Below are 22,648 nucleotides of genomic sequence, written 5' to 3' on the forward strand. Positions count from 1 at the left end.
GGTTTCTAGTCCGGAAATCTAGCTACATGCCCATGTAAAAACTGATATCCTTTCATAGGCGAAGGAGACACGTTAGCTGGGAGGGATGCGGCCCCCCAAACCAGGCAAAACATTGCGTTTCAGGCTTTATTCAGACAGTTTATCTCAATGACGCAATATCATTCGGACGAGATCTTTACTAACCCCCCTCCCCAAACCCCCAGCAGTAGTCGACACTGTTTTCGAAGGACCACAGATATGCTAAAAAATCTTTTATCACATGAGAAACCAACCCTAGCCTTTTAACAACAAAACTTGAAATTCTTAGCTACTGCGAAGACTGACATATTTGACGTGGGGTGTGTGGAAGGGGGTGTTTGTCACAGACTTTTTCCACGGCCAAATCTTCAGTTGATCGGCAAACCCCTCAGCTTGTTGGTATAATGGATAAGTGTAGGTAAACGATGGTAGGTAAAATAAGTGTAGGTAAAAGATGGTAGGTGAAGTAAGAAAAATTGCTTTCATCTATGCCATCATTCGTAGGTTTCGCTTTTCATAATCCTTCACCCCCACCCCTTCCCCCAAGTTTGGAATTTCAAGGTTAGCTACTGGCTTGGGTACTCTCTTTGATTAGCTCAGCTTATGAGAGCATTCCTCTTTAAAAAACAATGCAAACAGGGACGCCTGCACAAGATGCCTAAGGCAGGAGGGGCAGTGTTGATGCTGAGGGCAAATAGTAAAATTTGTTCCATTGCTATAATCGAGTACTAGTGAGGGGAAGGTACAAAATAAAGTAATGACATGGACTGTTCCACCCATTCAGCTGCGTTTTTTGCAATCAAAGGCTCTACGCATAGGCATATTGTTGACAAAATTCTCCATGCAAGTGGGTATTAAATGGTCTTATCATTATTCGAAATTTTTGGTTTTACAAATGCCATGACAATTATAAATGGGCTAGTTTGTCTCTGAATTTTTATATCTGAATTCTGGTTTTATCTCATCCATGTTGACTGCATCTCTCGGAACCCTTTTGCAATAGCCTCGTACCTATGACCTCGCAAACTGGCTCGTGGTTAGGCCTAAAGAACGAATTTTGGTTGTCTCCTGTGCGAAATTATTTGTTTTTAAAGATGTCTCTTTCAGATGACGATGATGATCTTCCGCTTCCGAAGAAGCAGAGAATTTATTATGGAAGCTTGGAAGAGAAAGTGAAAAATATTGTTGATGGAGGTGACAGTGCACCAAAGGGCATAGAGAGAACTGAAGGTGAAAATGATGAAAGTGGCTCCGAGAAAGGAATCAGCGATGACAATGATGATGATGGGGATGATGCCATTACACGAGCCATCAAAGCGGGAAACATCAACATTTCTGAGGGTACATTTAATTTTTTTTGTTTACTGTGCGACCAAATACATTTTAATGGTTTTCTTATTTTCTTATGTATATTTTTTGCCAAAATATTATTTTTGAAACTCTTCTCAAGAATGGCCATAGAGTACATAAGGGTAAAGTCACAAAAAAAGTTTTTAGAATTTTTTACCTTTGACTATATCACACAGAAGAAAGAAATGAAATATCTTTTGAGATGCAAAATCAGGCATATATGTTGAAAATTAATTGAGGTATGGCCAATGAAATATTTGAAGTTTGCCATCAGACTAGCTACTCTTTTGTTGGCTCATAGGTTATGAACTTGATTTTGGCTCATAAATCCAAAGTTTAACCCTTTTGCTGAATGCAGTCGCAGAAATTCAGGCTTTCATTTGGGGAGGGGGGGGCATGTCTACAATTTTCCGACAAGAAAACATCAAGGACCAGGTATAATTTCAAAGAAACTGCACATTTTGATAAAAATAGTTGATTTTTTGGCGGGACTCTTCAGAAATCGATGCTGACCATGCCATAATTAAGTAGCAAAAAGAACAATCCATTTATGATTTTTGATATCAAGATTGATATCTCATCTAAGACAATTGATGATACAAGAGGTAGTTTTTATCTTGTTTTCGCCAGTGAGAAATACGTTTGAAAATAACTTTTGTTCAGAAGAATACGATAGAAATTTTGGCTGATCTTTACGGAATTGAAATTAGATACACAATTCACAAGCAGTTTTGATTTTGGTGATATATTGTTTGATTGATTATTTGGTAATGGCTAATATTTTATCAGCTATGCTATGTTCAAATTTTGCAAAAAGGGCACAGAGAGGTTATAAAGGCCCCTGGGGTAAAAAAGAAAACGTGGATCACCTGCGAGCAAAGCGAGCAGAAAATTTGGCAATTATGCCTCTTAGATTAGGGGTCATTCCATGTCAAATCACCAAGAAAAAAATGGAAATGTCACCCACCATCTCAGATTTTGCCAATTTTCATATATCATGTGCCAACTGATAAGAATAGTTCATTCTCAAAATTTCAGACCATTATCTTTAGTACTTTTTGAGATATCCAGATTTGAATTTTCAAGAATTTTGAGGTAAAATTACCAGAATCCGCCATCTTGGATTTTCATACAGAGGACAACTAAAAACCAAATTCTAATATCTGAAAAGAAAATGACCAGAACATATCAAAATGAACTTATTTATGTAAATTCAGCTATGAGGAATTCAAAAATAACATCAAAATGAATATCTGACAGATCTGAAAGATTCTATTTATAGAAATCTCTGCAGGGGTTGAAAAATTGAAAGATTCCGAAAAGACAATTGTGTCAAATTTCATTTTGGAATTTCATGATGTTTGACAGGTAGCACCAGAATGAATTTTTGCAGTTAAATTTGAGGTACATTGAGGTACCAAAATATTGAATTCTGACTTGGTGTCTCTTCTTGTTCAAAAGCTACAAGCAGCTAAAGTAAACTGAAAATATTGTCAAATTTCTTGTGCGAAAGTTCCTTTTTTAATGTAAAGTGTATGTTTGTAGACATATAACTAGCAATATTTGAAGTTTAATCAACTCATTCTGTGTACACAATAAGCAAAGCATTCATTTAAATTGAAGATTTGTTATCTATCACTTTTTTACAGTTGATAATGTACAGTGGACCACACCCACTAATGGGTGCGGCAACATTGAACACCATGGGAAGGCTGTATTACTTAAGAATCTTTCAGACTTCACTCGAAAAGGTTGCAAATAAACACTTTTTCCTTGAAGATACAAGAAATCAAAAGGACAAAATCTTTTTGATAGTGCTGAAGGTAAAAAATTTGTAGAAACAGGTATAAAATTACAATCTAATTTAATTTTATCTTGAATACATGAATATACCAAAATTGGCTCATTTTTGTAAGAAAAAAAATAATGCCTTACAGGCTCGTCATAATTTCCTTGATTTTCGTGAGATCTTTGTCTGCAATTTTATATTGTCACCCAGTTGCTGTGAAGGGTGTTTCTATGTAACTAGAAATGGTAGAATATGTCAATTCGAAATAAACAAAATGTTAGCAGATATGTTAGCCTAATTTTCTATTGCTTATCAGTTTTGTTGTGTTGCAGAAAGTTGGCTATCTCCACCTATAAATCTTTTCATAAAATGGCGGCAATATTCGTTGTCGACGGGAACTTAACTACAATATTGCTTAATAGATGTTATCAGTAATTGTATCTTATTGATGTTTAAATTGAGTTAAAATTTTAAAACATAATTACTAAACTATTCAGTGTTGTAAATGAAATATGGCTCAGTGTTGAAAAGCTACGACGAATAAAATTGCTTGATTTACGGACCTTGAAAAATCATGTTAGTGAAACATAATCTTAGTATCCGCTTATGATGGTAAAGTGATAATTATCAGCATGAAGGAATCTGCAAGCATCAGTTTGTAGCCAGTTAGTGCTTCCTTATTTCCATTCAAAACGGAAATAAAGTTTCCGACCTCTGTTTTGTCTAGTTTTAGTAACGGGAGGCAGAAAGATTTCTACCGCCTTTAAAAAAATGTCTGTAAGTAAGTTTCTGGAAAAGTGTTCAATTGGCAGTCATCTGAAGAAGAGTGTCACTCTCGGTTCTACACAAGATCAGTTGGGATAAAAAGAAGCAAGTCGTTGACTAAAGAGCAAGCGGAGTTAATTTCTTTAAGAACAGGTCTGGAAATAGGACCAGAATTTACAATTTGTCACCATCACGAACAAACAATTTTAGCGCAGTACGGCGCTTTTCAGAAGAAGTGCTGCGATCCCTTCTAAAAGCATAAGAATCCTTTTAAAGGCTCTTTGAGGGAAGTGTCAATAGTATCTTCGAAAAGCTATCATAAAATCAATATTTACGTGGTACCTGGACAAAAGTTATGCCCAACTTGTCGGAGAGAGATGTCTGAAAGATTGAAAACCTCAGAAGGGAATGATGATGATAATGATCCAGATATATGCTTTTCAGAAAGAGCTTGGAAACAACAGAAAGAAAACCTTGACTTAACACTTGAAGATATTGACGTTAGTCCGATAAAGCTGCATTCTGTTCCGCAGCATTCAAGAGCTTCTTACGGCAAACGCAAACTCGACGAAGTAAAAACCAAACTGACCGAAAAGCAATCAAAAATCTTAAACATTGTTGCAGAAACTATCGACGTCATGCCCGATCAACTGATGGACAGTGAAGAAGCTGAAAGCGATTATTGTGAGACTGAAAGAAAGGCAAAGGATTTTGATGAAATAATCAGTTTAATGAAGGACAAAATATGAATATTGCCGCCATTTTATGAAAAGATTTATAGGTGGAGATAGCCAACTTTCTGCAACACAACAAAACTGATAAGCAATAGAAAATTAGGCTAACATATCTGCTAACATTTTGTTTATTTCGAATTGACATATTCTACCGTTTCTAGTTACATAGAAACACCCTTCACAGCAACTGGGTGACAATATAAAATTGCAGACAAAGATCTCACGAAAATCAAGGAAATTATGACGAGCCTGTAAGGCATTATTTTTTTCTTACAAAAATGAGCCAATTTTGGTATATTCATGTATTCAAGATAAAATTAAATTAGATTGTAATTTTATACCTGTTTCTACAAAATTTTTACCTTCAGCACTATCAAAAAGATTTTGTCCTTTTGATTTCTTGTATCTTCAAGGAAAAAGTGTTTATTTGCAACCTTTTCGAGTGAAGTCTGAAAGATTCTTAAGTAATACAGCCTTCCCATGGTGTTCAATGTTGCCGCACCCATAAGTGGGTGTGGTCCACTGTACATTATCCACTGTAAAAAAGTGATAGATAACAAATCTTCAATTTAAATGAATGCTTTGCTCATTGTGTACACAGAATGAGTTGATTAAACTTCAAATATTGCTAGTTATATGTCTTCAAACATACACTTTACATTAAAAAAGGAACTTTCGCACAAGAAATTTGACAATATTTTCAGTTTACTTTAGCTGCTTGTAGCTTTTGAACAAGAAGAGACACCAAGTCAGAATTCAATATTTTGGTACCTCAATGTACCTCAAATTTAACTGCAAAAATTCATTCTGGTGCTACCTGTCAAACATCATGAAATTCCAAAATGAAATTTGACACAATTGTCTTTTCGGAATCTTTCAATTTTTCAACCCCAGCAGAGATTTCTATAAATAGAATCTTTCAGATCTGTCAGATATTCATTTTGATGTCATTTTTGAATTCCTCATAGCTGAATTTACATAAATAAGTTCATTTTGATATGTTCTGGTCATTTTCTTTTCAGATATTAGAATTTGGTTTTTAGTTGTCCTCTGTATGAAAATCCAAGATGGCGGATTCTGGTAATTTTACCTCAAAATTCTTGAAAATTCAAATCTGGATATCTCAAAAAGTACTAAAGATAATGGTCTGAAATTTTGAGAATGAACTATTCTTATCAGTTGGTACATGATATATGAACATTGGCAAAATCTGAGATGGTGGGTGACATGGCCTCGGTGAATTGACATGGAATGACCCTTAGCTTAAAATTCCTTTTCAGAAAGGTTTCTTGGAGTAATTTCGACACGTTAAACAGTTGTTAATTATCTGACGAAAGCCCAAATTTTCTGACAAAGTCGCTGACTGGGGGGGCCAGAGCCCCCCCCCAAACCCCCATAATTTTTGCCACTGGTTGAGTGTCAGTTTCTGACAGTGTTATTATCCATAAGCTCAATGTTGCAAATATACAGATTTTGAGGGATAAAATAATAATAAAATAGAATTTACCTACATTATTATTATTTTTTCAGCTTTCAATATAAAGAGTGATTTGTCTTGATATTTTGAATAATTGCAAATCACAAAAATTGGAACTAAATCATTGGTAGTGAATTAAATTTGCTTGGCCGCATGGTGAATCACAAATATCGCAAAACTAATTGTCAAATCTGCCCTCCCCTCTTGCAATGCTTTTCAGTAGATCAAAGATATTTTTTCTATCTTTACATTTAAGTATTTATATGTATATTTGATGCTCAATAAGTTGTCTTCCAGCAATGGCTGAATTTATTATTGAACCTAGTAGCATTTACTAACAAGTTTAATTTGCTAGGGGAAACTATGGTGATGAATGTTGAAGAACAAAGTGAAAGACATATGGAACTGTTAGCAGAATTTGAAAAACGAAAGCGAGTAAGTAAGGGCTTGTCCCACATTTTTCACCTTTGTGGTTAAATAGGATAACTTATTGATTGCTTCTTATAATTGCTGCCATTGGTGTTTGTATTTTGATATTTTTCGAGACCACTTCTACACATGTCTGGGCAGTTAATGAAATGCAAATTTTTCTCTCCATTTTAAAATATCTCGTTCAATGTCAAACTTTCATGTCTGAGTACATCTTTTAAAAGGGATCTACTGTGGAGTTGAGAAAATAGAGGTAATTAGAAGATATAGTGCACTAGAATCAGATTCCAAGAACCGTAGATAGAACTAGCTATTCATTTTATGGATTTGCTGAAAATGCTCTATGTCATTTTACTGTTTTTGTATTGAAACCTCATTGTCTTGAATATTTTATTTTTCTACTGCCCCATTTTTTTATTAATTGGTTTAAGTATTGTAAATATGGCCTGCCTGACACAAACAAAGGAGGCTGGTTTTTGGGATGTTTTAGGACTTTAGTTTTGTCAGTCAAGTTTGAGCATGATTTATAAGATGTTGTGAAAAGAGGTTATCAATTTTTTGACAAAATTTTCTGCAACTGAAAATAGGATTTGAAATAGAAATTTGTGTAATCAAAAATCTTTGAAATATGCAATATTAATCAGTTGGCCAAACACAGTCATTTTTGAAAGAAAGATGTCCAGGGCACATGAAAGCTCTGCCCCCCCATATACCCCACAGCTTATCTCCAACTAAAAAAAATTATGGAACTGAAATATACAATATCTTTACACAATGGAGCCATTTTTTTATTGTTTTAGGCACCCCATAGCTTATCTCCATCTAAAAAAGCTATGGAACTTAAATATACAATATCTTTCCACAATGGGGCCATTTTTTATTGTTTAAGGCACCCCACAGCTTATCTCCATCTAAAAGAGCTATGGAACCGAAATATACAATATCTTTCCACAATAGGGCCATTTTTTTATTGTTTTAGGCACGAGCAATTGCTGTTCCAACTGATGACGCTATGGTAAAAGCAAGACTAAGAGAGCTTGGCCATCCTATTTGTAAGTGCTATTGTTTGTTGTAGTTCACTGGTTGCAATTTTTACAGATATAATACTTCAGTGGCTCTAAATAAGAAATATCTTAAAAAGTTTGCTTTTGAATTGTTATCTTGGCTACATGAATGCTCATTGACTGGCATTGTGTTGTAGGTTTGTTTGGTGAAGGACCATCAGAAAGGCGAGATAGGCTGAGAGAGCTTCTTGTTGGAATAGGTAAGTTGTCGGCTCTAGCTTTCCCTTTCCAGGTTATATTTTTCCTCCTCTATTGGACATTGCTCTTTTATTGACCCTTTCTATTTCTGATCATTACAGAGGACTTACTTTCGGGTATCACAGATGAACTTGAAGAGAAAGAAAAAGTGGTTTGTAGATCTTTAAAGTGTCTGTTTTTTCTTTTTAACACAATGTTATGTTTTCCACTGCCATGCTGTGATATTAATTATATTTTATCATTTTAAATTATTCTTTCAACGCTATCAATTTCAGATTCAGCAAATAATTAATTAAAACTGATCGTGACTATGATTCCAAGTCAAGCTTAAACAAACAACAAGATTATAGTTTTTTTAAAATAAGTTTGTGGCTATAACTGAATTTTTCCTTTTTTATTAACTGTTACCTTGTTACTACAGTGTCTTCATATCAATGTTAATTGTTCATTTGATGCAGAAGTCTGTTTTTGCATTGTTGGTTTTTTTCTCTCATCAAAGGCTGAGAGTGCCCAAGAGGTTTGGTATCATGAAGGATCTGATGCTCTGAAAAAGGCAAGGCAATGGATAGCCGAATACTCACTACCAAGGTATTGATATCACAGGATTTCATTAATAGCATTACCTTTAAGCACTATAGGAACTACAATCTTGGGCAGACAGTTTCGATAACTTACATCCCCATTCTCTGACTCAATGTCAATATCTCTACCATTAAAGAACATGCACCAACTTTGAATCGAGGGATGGAAGTAAACGTAGGACTCAACATGCATTAACTATATGACATGTTGAATTGGCCTATTCTTATTGTCATTTTGGTTTGTTCCTGCCATTGCTTTTTTATCACTCATTCCAAGATTCACACAATCTGGAATTTTATTTCCTCTATTAAAAAGGATACCCAGAGATAATCTTGTGATGTTAAGAGTGCCTTGGAATTGTAAACACTGCAGGAAAATTATTTTGCTTTTAAGTATCACATCTCGATGTTCTATATCCTAAAGATTCTTTGTTTTAAATAAAAGGTATTCATAAATTTGTTTTTCCATTTCTCCTTTCAAGAGCAAAAGAGCGTCTGAGAAAAGCCAAAATGCAGACTACAAAGACAGAATCTGAGAAAGCAGCAAAGGAACAGGAAATAAGGAAAAAAACTTCGGTAAGGATATGTCTATAACTTTTGTCAATATAGCGTAAATAAAAACATAGTACAAGGCATCACAGTTTGATACATCAATGTTCTGATAGAAGGCCTTTGGTTGCATATCATGAATTTGCATTTTTGAATAACACTAGAAAAGTTTACTTAAACTTAACCATGATCGGTTAGGTTCTAGTATGCCTCTCTCATATGCAGACATCAACATAACTATTTGGGTGGGTTTATATAAATATGTTTTATTGCCTGGCAACAATAAAATTAAAGGAAAAAATCATTTCGCAATTATTTTAGGCATGCATTTTTGTGTAGGATCCAAGTTTTTGTGATACCTCATTGGTTATTTCAAAAGAGGATTGACCGTTGCAAAATGCTACTTGCTACTTGAAGAATGAGTTTGTTTTAAGTTGTGATTCAAGACAAAAGCAATTGTCGGTCCAGATAGCATGGCTTTAAGAAACTGAGAATTATCAAAAAAACCAATTTGCAGTAGGAATCATGCGTTAAAGAAGGTAAATCAAAGTTAAAGTATGCAGCTTAAGTGAGCCTGAAAATGGAAAGTTTTATTGCTAAAGAGCTTTGCTTTCTGATATAAAAACGAAGTGTTGGGATATGCCACCATCTTTGAGGCTAGAAATAAGGCAATGCAAATTTTTATGCAAGAAATTTGTTTGTTTTCTAATCGAATTTCCCATGAATACCAAAGGTAAACTAAAGGATTTTGGGGTTTCACAGGCGTTGACAAACTTCTGCAGTCAAATTGGAGACGACAGACCACTTTCGTTTGGCAAGTTTTCCCCAAATGGAGAAATGCTAGCTACCTCATCGTGGTAAGTGTTTTTACAGTTCAAATTTTTTCAATGCGTTGTTAAATTGTATGTAGCCTAATTTACATAAGCGTTTTACATCTACATAAGCACGAAAAAACCGCTACTGTGTAGACAAAAGGAGTTCGTTTTCACCTTAGGACTCCACTGGTAACATTCTAATAGGCAAGCGGCACTGATTGGTCAACCTATACAGTCATGTGCTCGTGTTTCTGATTGGCCTATTTCGATCCACAACTGGGTATATATAGTTCTTAGCGTAGAGTTTTCGATCTATGTTCTGACGTTTTAAACTCTGAAGAGTGTCAGAAGAAAAGCTTTAGTTTACTAAATGTTTGCTTTTTTCAAAGCCATGTAGCCTAATTTCGTCAACACGTGGAGCTGATAGTCTGTTCGAATCATAATTTGAAGTTCCACTTAAGGCTGTTGTCGGAGGACAGCAACCAGCAGAATACAGAGAAATAATATAAATAAAGTTCCCTAAGACAGCCTTTCAACTAACCTGGCTTGAAACAAAACGGGTTAAAAGTTATCCGTTTGTGCATTGCATTCCCACTTACCCACTTGAAAAACATATAAGTTTTAAAACATGTCTCCGTGTGGATCAGTTTTTGCTCGGGTATATTTTAATGGTTTAGTGGGAACGCCAAACCCGGATAACTTGATCCACTTAAAACGAAAACAGCGTTTTACAAAAAAATTCAAGGACAGTTGTTTCAAACATTGATTTTTCTCACAGTTCTGCATGCTTTGGTTTCTGTTTATAATAATCTAAACCTGATTTACCTGAAGTGTAGCGGGCTAAGGACACATTTGAAGCCTGAGTACGTTTTAACCAAGCTCAGTGGAAACGATCAAAAACGGATTAAAACGTGTTTAAAGCAAACGAGCGTTTCCGTTGACTCACTTTATAAGCGAGTGCGTCTCCGCGTTATAGTTTGCACGTATCTGCGATGTTTATTAAATGGCTGATTCTATTGACAGAAGGCGTTATTGGATGGAGGCGTTTGTTTAGAAATATTTTATTTAGGGCAACTCTAGCTGCTGGACCCAGACTCTCTGGAGTCCCTTGATTGTTCCAAAGTTTTGTTTTACATAAAAAAAGATATTTTTTTTTCAATGACCTTTATATTTACTAGTAAATAATCGCAATATTTTGCTGGTGTTAAACAAATTTGTACCAAAAGGATTTCTTAAAACAGGAGTGGCTTGTGTAAACTGTGGTCAGTACCGGATGGAAAACTCATTAGAACTCTGAGAGGTTGGTGCAATTTTTGCTGCTGAAAATATGACCGGCTTGTACTCAGCAAGACAGTACTACACCGCCACTGAGAAACTCATTTTGTGATAACAGCGTGCTTGGTTTCTTATGAATAGACATGAAAAATAGAAAACGCTGAACAATTTTTTCTAATTACTTGAACAAGAAAGTCACCAAAAGTGCATGTATGTTTGAAAAGAAACCATAAAATATGCTTTTATGTGGGTTATGTTGAACCAAATTTTGAACAGATTATTCAAATCTAATACAGCTTTTTGAAAATGCTTTCATATGTGAAAACAAAAAAACAGATAATATAACTACCCTAAGTACTAAATTCCATGCCATGCGGACTAAATTCCAAGCTGATTGGTTTCTTATATCAGGATAGATGTGGTACCATCTGCCAGGCTGCAGTTTCTTATAAGTCGGTTTCTAAGTGGCGGGGTAATACTGTACTTTGAAGTTTAGAAATTCCAATACATGTAATATTCAGCTCATTAGAAAACCCAAAGTCCTAATTGCAATTTGAAAATTCGTACATAACTTTTGTAATTCGGGAAGTAGCCCCGTTTTCAAATTATAATTTTGTAATCTTCGATTTAATTCACATTGCATTTTATTTTCATTTCACCCCTTTTCAACTTTAGGCCACAACGAGAGAGTTGGTGCTATTATATTCCACCCAAGAGCCACGCTGGATCTTGATACATCAGCACCCTGTATGGTCTCTTGCGGTAGTGACGGCAGTGTTTTGCTTTGGAATCTTGAAAGGTAAAGCATATTTTCTCATTTTCTATCCCTAGTGCCTGTGTTTCTGTTGCCATTAGGTTACTATGGTCAGGTTGACGTTGCATCACTTTTCCTGTTTCTGTTTTGGTACATGTTGTTTTGGGACACTCCTTAGAGTGTAAAACGTCAGACCAGGGGTCGAAAATGTAACGCTAGGAAATATAATATGTATTCCCAGTTGTGGATGCTGTTTACTCACTATCTAAATCTCCCATATTCTGTATAAAATATCGGACAGGTAGTTGATAAAGGCAATATTTTTGAATTACCTTTGTGTATAATGTTTGATTGCAGTGCTGACGATATTTGGCTCGAATTGAGGCTCGAACCTTGATTAGGCCAGTGACTGGCAAGGCCAAATGTGTACTCACATTTAACACTGGCAAGGCTGAAATAGCAAGCAGACAAACTGGTCGATCTAACTCATTTTTCTTTTGGCCAGGGAATAATTAATATCAAACAATTTTACCTTACTTTACTGTCAAATATTAGTATTGATTTTATTCTTATTCAATTTTATTCTTATTCAATATGCGAACTATCCCCTCTGCGGCTCTTGTACGAGACCACATTATGTCCCACCATTCATTTTGCACATAAGAATTTGCCCGATCCACTTTTTTATGCTAGAATTTATTGTACATCTTTTAAAGTAACAATCTTCCATTCCCCAGTGATACACCAATAGCAAACATTGAAGGACACGAGGAAAGGGTATCTCGAGTTGCGTTTCATCCAAGTGGCCGTTTCCTCGGTACCGCTTGGTAAGTCAAGAGTTTTTACTCCTCTGTGTTATTCGTCATGTCCATGGAATATCGTCACTCACCTTTAATTGAATAACTTCCTTTCGTCGCAATAAGTTTCCAAAGATGAAACCAGGACTAAAGTTTTTCAAACCTTGCGGATCTTTCTTGCAGAACTATTGTTTGAGAAGGGGCTAGACTTGTGGTGCACTTGATTTTGGTGTTTTTTACCCGCAAATTTGTTTATTTCTCAATGAGTTGCTTTTTGTGTACGCAGTATTTATGTAAGGTTAACAACATAAGCAATTTCTTAGCATTTATGCTCACTCAGTGGAGATGTTTCCCAGATTAGTTTTCAATCGTTAGCAACTGATGATATAAATCAGAAATATCTAATACAATTTTCTGGTATGTTGGCCATAACAGTGACGGCTATTAACGTATGGTTAGCTACGGTTGGCTAGTATAAAGTATTAAGTTTTGATTTTGATTGATAGTATTTGAATGTTTGTTATTTTATCTAAAGTTTTGATAGATCTTGGCGACTTTGGGATTTAGAACAACAAAAAGAAATACTTCACCAGGTTTGTCGTGGAATGTTTTTTACATCGAAACGTTGTCTAAAGGATTTTTGTAGTTGCTTACAATTGACTTTTTGGCTTGTATTTTGAAAATTACTGAGCTGCCGACCTGTCTTATAGTGCTTGATACCGTATATGCAGAGCTGTACACTCATGATGATCGCATTAAGTGTGAAACTCAGAGTTGCAACTTGGAAACAGCCTGTTCTATACACCAAGGTGTAGTTTGAATGTTGTACCAAAAACATGTACAAGACATTTTAGTTTGGGTCTAGTTGTCCACAAGAGTACCACATATGGATAAAGTGATAACAAATTTGTCAGATGAAATAATTATGTTTTTTAGGTTTTATAGAATATTCTTGGGAATCTTGTTTTTCTTTCAGGAAGGACATTCAAGGGAATGTTTCGATATTAAATTTCAAGTCGATGGTTCCTTGGCTGCATCATGGTAACATTTTTCACGAACAGTTGATTTTCATTGAAGAAATTTTTTAACAATGGCTTTGAAAAAGGAAACAAATCTGAGTATACTGATGCTTTTTCAAAGCCATTTTTATTTTTTGTACCACCAAAAGATTGTTGGCAAATCTTTTAACAGTACCTACAACTATTGATCAACATTAAGACTTGGCATTTATCGAATGAAACATTTTCACAATATGGAAAGCACAGATTAAAGAAGCCAAGTTGTCTAACCAAACAGGCTCATTTTTCAACGTTCGTGGAAAATTGATCATGTAAAGAATAGTAGGAATTGAATTTCTGCTTACTTGTATTTTACTGCAGTTAGGAAAGGAATTTTAACTTACTTTATATGTTTCCAAACAATAGTTCAGCCAAAGTTAGAATCTCTAGTGAATTAAGCAAATCATAGTATGCATGAAATAAGAATTATAACTGTTGAGCAGCTCATCAGTATGCTAGCTGTTGCTATTTTCGGCCTTAATGAAAAACGACTCTTTCTCTTCTCAGTGGATTCGATGCACGTGGTATGCTATGGGACCTCAGGACTGGTCGATGTATCCTTGGTTTAGATGGCCATCTGAAAAAGGTGCTTTCCATTGATTTCTCTCCTAACGGGTATGTTTATTGTTAATATTTACGTTAAAGGCATTTAGTAAATGTTTAATGTAACGAGAATTCGCATTGTTGTGATGCCTTTCGTTCGCGAAATATATCCATCCATGACTAACGTGTCGTTGCCGACCCGGCTAGTCCTATTTAACGTGTGGAAAACACAGAGCCAGAGAAGAGACGATGTGCATTTTGCGTGTCTTGATTCTAGCTGAACTAAAATTGCTTATAAAAAACATACTTATATTTATACAGAAATGAAAATCTAAAATTACCACGAATAATGTTTGAAAAAAAATGATAGGAAGGGCGAATAAAGGTGATGAGTAAATTGAATAGCGTGGCAAAGATTAAGTAAAATAACGGGGATTAGTGAATGCGTGAAATGAGAGTGACGTAAAGGATGCCAGTGCTGCGATGTGAGAATGTGACGGAATGAATGAGAAGGAAAAATTAACATAAACAGGCCTAAGCAGAGTCACTACAAATTTTTCAGTGAGATTGTAATAGCTGATACAGACTGTTGCTTTTTTTTCAGGTACCAGCTAGTTAGCGGGAGTGAAGACCAAAAAGCAATGGTATGGGACTTACGACAGCAAAAGACAATCTACACTATTCCGGCCCATACTAATTTGGTATCGCATGTCCTGTTCAACGGTAAGTTAGGCCTTGTAATGATCCAACTCTAAGTATGGTATCAATAATATAATTAATTGTTATTTACATCTGCCTTTGTATGCAGTTTTGCTAAGGTATCCTGCAAATTTGCACATTAATAGGATGTCTTCATATCTTTTAAATGTATAAACTTTGCTTAAACAAATGATGCTATTTGCTAGGTAAAAGTATTCAGTTTTCAATCCGGCTACATCCTTGAAAATCCCGTTATAGATAGAAACCATTAAATTGATTTGCCTATTTTAATGATTAAAACGTTTGTCTTTTAGATACGTTCATAGCTACGTGTTCCTACGACAATAGTGCAAAGGTATGCGTCTCTCGTAGCTAAAAAATTGTTCTTTAAAGGAGCGATAACCATGGCTCGAGTTGTCGGAGGCTCGAGTCATCGGGGCCTCAAGTTATTAGAGGCTCCTGCTATCGGGGGCTCGAGTTTTTAGGGGCTCGAATTTTTAGGGGCTCGATGTATCGGGGGATGGAGTTTTATCGGGGATTCTTTTTTATCAAATAGCCTTTGTATAAAGATTTATTGCATCTAAAGTACTATTTTGATCATGTAAAGAATATAGAGCAAAAACAGAAAGCTAAGTATCAGCGTTCTGAACAGAGTACATTTCCAACACAGGATTCTCTTTTCCCTGTAAGCTTTCCTTTTATCGATTGTTACTAACAAGTCGTTGCTTTGCCAGCCGCCTTTTTGTGTATTCCAGTAGAAAAATTGTGGATACTTTTTCCATCCTGTTAGAGAACGAAGAGCAAAAATCAGTTACATTGGAGAAACACTTGTAATCGAAACTTTTCGGATAATTTTGCTCTAGTAGCTTCTTTGGAAATACTGCTGATTCCCTCTGGATTATAAATCTAATTGTCGAATATTTCTGTTGAGCAGCTACGATTTCATTGTGTATACTTTGTTTTACTTAATTGCATATTGTAAGTTCTTTTGAGTTTGGTTGCATGATTTTCATCAAGAGTTGAAAGATTTTAAAGCATAAGATGATAATTTTTAATCCACAAGTTTCCTTCTGTTCACGCTCATTTTAGTAAATGTGCTGTAATGCTGCGATGATTGGTGCTGTCATGACTTTTTGCTGTTCCCAAGCGGAACTTCTTTTATTCTCTTTGTTAACATATATATATTTAAATTTTCTGATAATGCAGGTTACTTTTTCCGATCTGTTTATCAGTGCTCGATGTTTTCTGTTTACACGCTTTGGTATTTGGACTTGTACGGGCCTAATTCATATAATTACATTTTTTAAGGGTGTGCTAAAGGTATACCCCTTTTTGTACCTGCTATCCAAACCTTGGCGATTTTTTCGCTCTGCCTTTACGTTTATCTAATGAATCTATTACTTTTTTCAGATCTGGTCTCACCCCGGGTGGACACCACTTCGGACGCTGTTAGGGCACGAGCAAAAAGTAACTTCGGTTGATGCCTCGCCAGGTAATTTGCTTGTTTTCTTCTTTTCGCAGTCATGCAAAACCTTCTTTAAAAAACTTCTCTATTTCATCCTTTTTCAAGAAAGTTCCCATTTGAATACAGAGTTTTCGATATTTGACCATGTGATTATTTTTTGTGAATTTTTTGTTTATGGGTTTTTATTTATTTGTCTTGATCCATCTGTGCCTGGTAACCCCTGGCTAACCTTGTTCTTTATCAACGAGCATCAAGACTTCATATAACCATACGAATTTCTCTTTATAGCACAATCTTGATTATCCTATCATTTAGTCTCTAGTAACTGTATCGTTTTTCTTTTTATTCAGATGGCAAATATTTGGCCACTACTTCATTTGATCGAACCTTCAAACTTTGGGCAGCTGATTATCTTGTGTGATATGTATATCGTTGTCCGTCCATCTTTGCAAGACTTGTCAACTGACCAGAGCTCAATTTAAAATAGCTCTTAGGAACTCTCCAAATATCTTGAATGGATAAATCCGTATTTTGAAACGTTTGAGTTTAAAAATAGAGCAAATTTGGGTTTAGAAAAGTCATTGTCTTTAATTAGAAAAGAGACCAATTTTCAAAGCTGGTTTTAATGCAAGGAATAACTCTCTGCTTTCACTATCTGATGTTGGGTATGTGTTTGGTGAAGGTTATCATTTTTCTTTACTCTTACGACTAAGGTATTACGATTTACGACTATTTACGAGTAGAGCTCTTACGACTTACGACTAATGTTTAAAGATCGAAGCCACCGGCAGTAGTAGCATTGATGTGCCCAGTTTGAGATACTTTTCACAGAAAAGAAGTAGCAAAGGAGCTGCAGTTTTTTATGTATGCTTTGAGTTGAATCGAATTTTTTAAAAGACTGTTGATCCTCTTCCAAGATTCACTAAATATGGCCTAAAGCATTCGATTGTTTTTCGGTCACCATCTATTCTAGTTTTCATATCTTTTGGATTTTTTAATAGAAGAATAAAGAATAGAAGCGTATTAGAAATACCTCACTCGTATTCGTAGAAATGTATTTTGTTTGTTTTCCCCCTTGCTAACAGAATTGATGAAAATAACATTTTACTCCAGGGCTCCACGCATGTTCCTCCAGGCGTATGACTCCAATGATTTAGCAAATGTCATACAAGCCTATTGAATGCAAGTTTTAAGGTTTGAATTTTGTAACAATTGGTCAGCTACAGCCCATTTTTTAGATAAAATCTATTTCCTAGTAGCCGCTGTTTAAACATCAAAATTTCAGACCCTCAATGCAATGATTATCCAGTCTCAAATAATTTCTAAGGTCCACTTGCCTAAGCGTTTCCCATTACCCTAGTGTGGCAAAGTGGCGTCATCAAGAAAATCTGTTTAAGAATTATAGATTTCTGACCCAATGACCTGGAAGCAAACAGGACTCTACCTATTCTAAAATATGCAAAATCCAGTTGAAAGTGTTTAAAATTGACTGAGATATTAGTTAAAGACATCGGTTTTAATAATGGATTAATGTTGTTTTGGCCTGGTTCATAAATTTTGGAACCAGTGCCGATTTACAGTGATTGGATGGGAAAAGGGCCTGTGCTCATGTTGCCATAACTCGGTCCGCTTTAAACATATTCAACTGATTTTGCACATTTTAAAGTATTTCATCGCGTTCTTTCAGAATATGGAGTGAAGTCTAAAACTCTAAAAATTTTTTTTTTTTAATGACGTCACTTTGCCACTCTGCAATACAATGGAGTCTCTGGTCAGCTTGAATTGTAAACATTTTCGTGCCATGAATTAATATTCTATACATCTTGTCTTTTCTGGGCAATTTGTTTTTCCTGCTTACTGCTGTTTTTCGTCGTTTGCTAATCTAAACATTCAGAAAACCCACCGAAACTCCTATCTAACGCTCGTTCCTTGTGGGATAATTGTACACATTCATTGAAATCCCAAGACAAGGGGAGTGCGAAAAGTGTGCACGTCCAGAATGCATTGTTCACAGTAGATTGTAGAATCAGTGTAGCGTAAATTGGTTAGGCAGTTTGTTTCATTTACGAGGCTTTCATGAATTTCGCGCCATGATGTTTATGTTTTAACTGCTTGTAACAACATTAGCAAGTTTGATTCAAAGAAGTGCTTTAGTGGAAGTATGGTTCAGAGAATGACAGAAAGGGAAACTTCATTGGTAAGTTTAATAAACCTTATCTTTACGATCAATTTTCCCTTGACATGCTTCCTCCCTTTCCTACATAGGCCAAACGTTTTTAAGTTGTTCGTATAGATCTGCCAAGCAAGGTTTTCCACTTACATTGATTTTTAAACTCCATAAAAACGCCTATTTCTTTTTTCACTGCAAAAGGTTAAGCCAAAAAACTCTTAAAGAAAGAAATAAAACCTAAAACTGGCAGTCAAACATTTTAAAACATAATTACGGGCGTACTTAGTATTTTTTTATTTGTTTTTCATAGAAAAGAGGCTATATGCTTCGCAAAATGACAAATTTTTCACAAACATTTTCTTGCATATAAACCTTTCTATTATACTTTATATTAACCATAAGGAGACACAAACTATGCCTTGTTCTAATTACATGCCTTTTTTATGAGAAAAATCAGGTTTTTTAGAGGATATTTTTTTTCGGTAAAAAAGCAAGTCTATAGGCTTACCAAAATTACCGTTTTTGACAAACATTTTTTGTTTTTCAAGACCTTACTTAATATTATACTTTATATTAAGAATTAAGAGACATACACCACGCCTTGTGCTTGCTTCATGCCTTTCTGATGAAAAAAATCAGGTCTTTTGAGGATCCATTTTTCGTGAAAAAAGCAAGGCTATAGGCTTACCAAAATACAATTTTTTGACCAACATTTTTTGTTGCTAAAGACCTTAATATTATACTTTATATTAAGAATTAAGAGACATACACCACGCCTTGTGCTTGCTACATGCCTTTCTTAAGAAAAAAATCAGGTTTTTTAAAGGATCCATTTTTCGTGAAAAAAGCAAGGCTATAGGCTTACCAAAATACAATTTTTGACCAACATTTTTTGTTGCTAAAGACCTTAATATTATACTTTATATTAAGAATTAAGAGACATACACCACGCCTTGTGCTTGCTACATGCCTTTCTTAAGAAAAAAATCAGGTTTTTTAAAGGATCCATTTTTCGTGAAAAAAGCAAGGCTATAGGCTTACCAAAATACAATTTTTTGACCAACATTTTTTGTTGCTAAAGACCTTAATATTATACTTTATATTAAGAATTAAGAGACATACACCACGCCTTGTGCTTGCTACATGCCTTTCTTAAGAAAAAAATCAGGTTTTTTAAAGGATCCATTTTTCGTGAAAAAAGCAAGGCTATAGGCTTACCAAAATACAATTTTTTGACCAACATTTTTTGTTGCTAGAGACCTTAATATTATACTTTATATTAAGAAATAAGAGACATACACCACGCCTTGTGCTTACTACATGCCTTTCTGATGAAAAAAATCAGGTCTTTTGAGGATCCATTTTTCGTGAAAAAAGCAAGGCTATAGGCTTACCAAAATACAATTTTTTGACCAACATTTTTTGTTGCTAAAGACCTTAATATTATACTTTATATTAAGAATTAAGAGACATACACCACGCCTTGTGCTTGCTACATGCCTTTCTTAAGAAAAAAATCAGGTTTTTTAAAGGATCCATTTTTCGTGAAAAAAGCAAGGCTATAGGCTTACCAAAATACAATTTTTTGACCAACATTTTTTGTTGCTAAAGACCTTAATATTATACTTTATATTAAGAAATAAGAGACATACACCACGCCTTGTGCTTACTACATGCCTTTCTGATGAAAAAAATCAGGTCTTTTGAGGATCCATTTTTCGTGAAAAAAGCAAGGCTATAGGCTTACCAAAATACAATTTTTTGACCAACATTTTTTGTTGCTAAAGACCTTAATATTATACTTTATATTAAGAATTAAGAGACATACACCACGCCTTGTGCTTGCTACATGCCTTTCTTAAGAAAAAAATCAGGTTTTTTAAAGGATCCATTTTTCGTGAAAAAAGCAAGGCTATAGGCTTACCAAAATACAATTTTCGACCAACATTTTTTGTTGCTAAAGACCTTAATATTATACTTTATATTAAGAATTAAGAGACATACACCACGCCTTGTGCTTGCTACATGCCTTTCTTAAGAAAAAAATCAGGTTTTTTAAAGGATCCATTTTTCGTGAAAAAAGCAAGGCTATAGGCTTACCAAAATACAATTTTTTGACCAACATTTTTTGTTGCTAAAGACCTTAATATTATACTTTATATTAAGAATTAAGAGACATACACCACGCCTTGTGCTTGCTACATGCCTTTCTTAAGAAAAAAATCAGGTTTTTTAAAGGATCCATTTTTCGTGAAAAAAGCAAGGCTATAGGCTTACCAAAATACAATTTTTTGACCAACATTTTTTGTTGCTAGAGACCTTAATATTATACTTTATAATAAAATTAAGAGACATACACCACGCCTTGTGCTTGCTACATGCCTTTCTGATGAAAAAAATCAGGTTTTTTGAGGATCCATTTTTCGTGAAAAAAGCAAGGTTATAGGCTTACCAAAATTATCATTTTTTGACAAACATTTTTTATGGCAAAGACCTTAATATTATACTTTATATTAACAGGTAAGAGACATAGACCACGCCTTGCTTTTTCTACATGCCTTTCTTAAGAGAAAAATCAGGTTTTTTAGAGGATCCTTTTTTTGTGAAAAAAGCAAGGTTATAGGCTTACCAAAATTATCATTTTTTGACAAACATTTTTTATGGCAAAAACCTTAATATTATACTTTATATTAACAGGTAAGAGACATACACCACGCCTTGCTCTTTCTACATGCCTTTCTTAAGAAAAAAATCAGGTTTTTTAGAGGATCCATTTTTCGTGAAAAAAGCAAGGCTATAGGCTTACCAAAATTCAATTTTTTGACCAACATTTTTTGTTGCTAAAGACCTTAATATTATACTTTATATTAAGAATTAAGAGACATACACCACGCCTTGTGCTTGCTACATGCCTTTCTTAAGAAAAAAATCAGGTTTTTTAAAGGATCCATTTTTCGTGAAAAAAGCAAGGCTATAGGCTTACCAAAATACAATTTTTTGACCAACATTTTTTGTTGCTAAAGACCTTAATATTATAATTTATATTAACAATTAAGAGACATACACCACGCCTTGTGCTTGCTACATGCCTTTCTTAAGAAAAAAATCAGGTTTTTTAAAGGATCCATTTTTCGTGAAAAAAGCAAGGCTATAGGCTTACCAAAATACAATTTTTTGACCAACATTTTTTGTTGCTAAAGACCTTAATATTATACTTTATATTAAGAATTAAGAGACATACACCACGCCTTGTGCTTGCTACATGCCTTTCTTAAGAAAAAAATCAGGTTTTTTAAAGGATCCATTTTTCGTGAAAAAAGCAAGGCTATAGGCTTACGAAAATACAATTTTTTGACCAACATTTTTTGTTGCTAAAGACCTTAATATTATACTTTATATTAAGAATTAAGAGACATACACCACGCCTTGTGCTTGCTACATGCCTTTCTTAAGAAAAAAATCAGGTTTTTTAAAGGATCCATTTTTCGTGAAAAAAGCAAGGCTATAGGCTTACCAAAATACAATTTTTTGACCAACATTTTTTGTTGCTAAAGACCTTAATATTATACTTTATATTAAGAATTAAGAGACATACACCACGCCTTGTGCTTGCTACATGCCTTTCTGATGAAAAAAATCAGGTTTTTTGAGGATCCATTTTTCGTGAAAAAAGCAAGGTTATAGGCTTACCAAAATTATCATTTTTTGACAAACATTTTTTATGGCAAAGACCTTAATATTATACTTTATATTAACAGGTAAGAGACATAGACCACGCCTTGCTTTTTCTACATGCCTTTCTTAAGAGAAAAATCAGGTTTTTTAGAGGATCCTTTTTTTGTGAAAAAAGCAAGGTTATAGGCTTACCAAAATTATCATTTTTTGACAAACATTTTTTATGGCAAAAACCTTAATATTATACTTTATATTAACAGGTAAGAGACATACACCACGCCTTGCTCTTTCTACATGCCTTTCTTAAGAAAAAAATCAGGTTTTTTAGAGGATCCATTTTTCGTGAAAAAAGCAAGGCTATAGGCTTACCAAAATTCAATTTTTTGACCAACATTTTTTGTTGCTAAAGACCTTAATATTATACTTTATATTAAGAATTAAGA

At 34.5% G+C, this 22,648-nt stretch overlaps 1 protein-coding gene across 1 annotated transcript; it reads left to right on the plus strand.

Annotated features, from left to right (window-relative positions):
* Window positions 1-1,004: 1,004 nt before the first annotated feature.
* Window positions 1,005-18,196, plus strand: LOC135693953 (U4/U6 small nuclear ribonucleoprotein Prp4). Its single transcript, XM_065212549.2, has 18 exons — window positions 1,005-1,359; window positions 6,489-6,568; window positions 7,542-7,614; window positions 7,764-7,826; window positions 7,926-7,975; window positions 8,324-8,412; window positions 8,888-8,981; window positions 9,717-9,811; window positions 11,011-11,069; window positions 11,720-11,843; window positions 12,536-12,625; window positions 13,131-13,188; window positions 13,572-13,636; window positions 14,161-14,268; window positions 14,801-14,919; window positions 15,210-15,250; window positions 16,306-16,387; window positions 16,711-18,196. Exons 1-18 carry the CDS (start codon window positions 1,032-1,034, stop codon window positions 16,779-16,781), a joined length of 1,689 nt encoding a protein of 562 aa, XP_065068621.2. The 5' UTR covers window positions 1,005-1,031; the 3' UTR covers window positions 16,782-18,196.
* Window positions 18,197-22,648: the final 4,452 nt, after the last annotated feature.

The sequence above is a fragment of the Rhopilema esculentum genome, chromosome 11, assembly GCF_057945365.1.
Source record: "Rhopilema esculentum isolate cy_ngs chromosome 11, ASM5794536v1, whole genome shotgun sequence".
Classification (NCBI taxonomy): Eukaryota; Metazoa; Cnidaria; class Scyphozoa; order Rhizostomeae; family Rhizostomatidae; genus Rhopilema; species Rhopilema esculentum.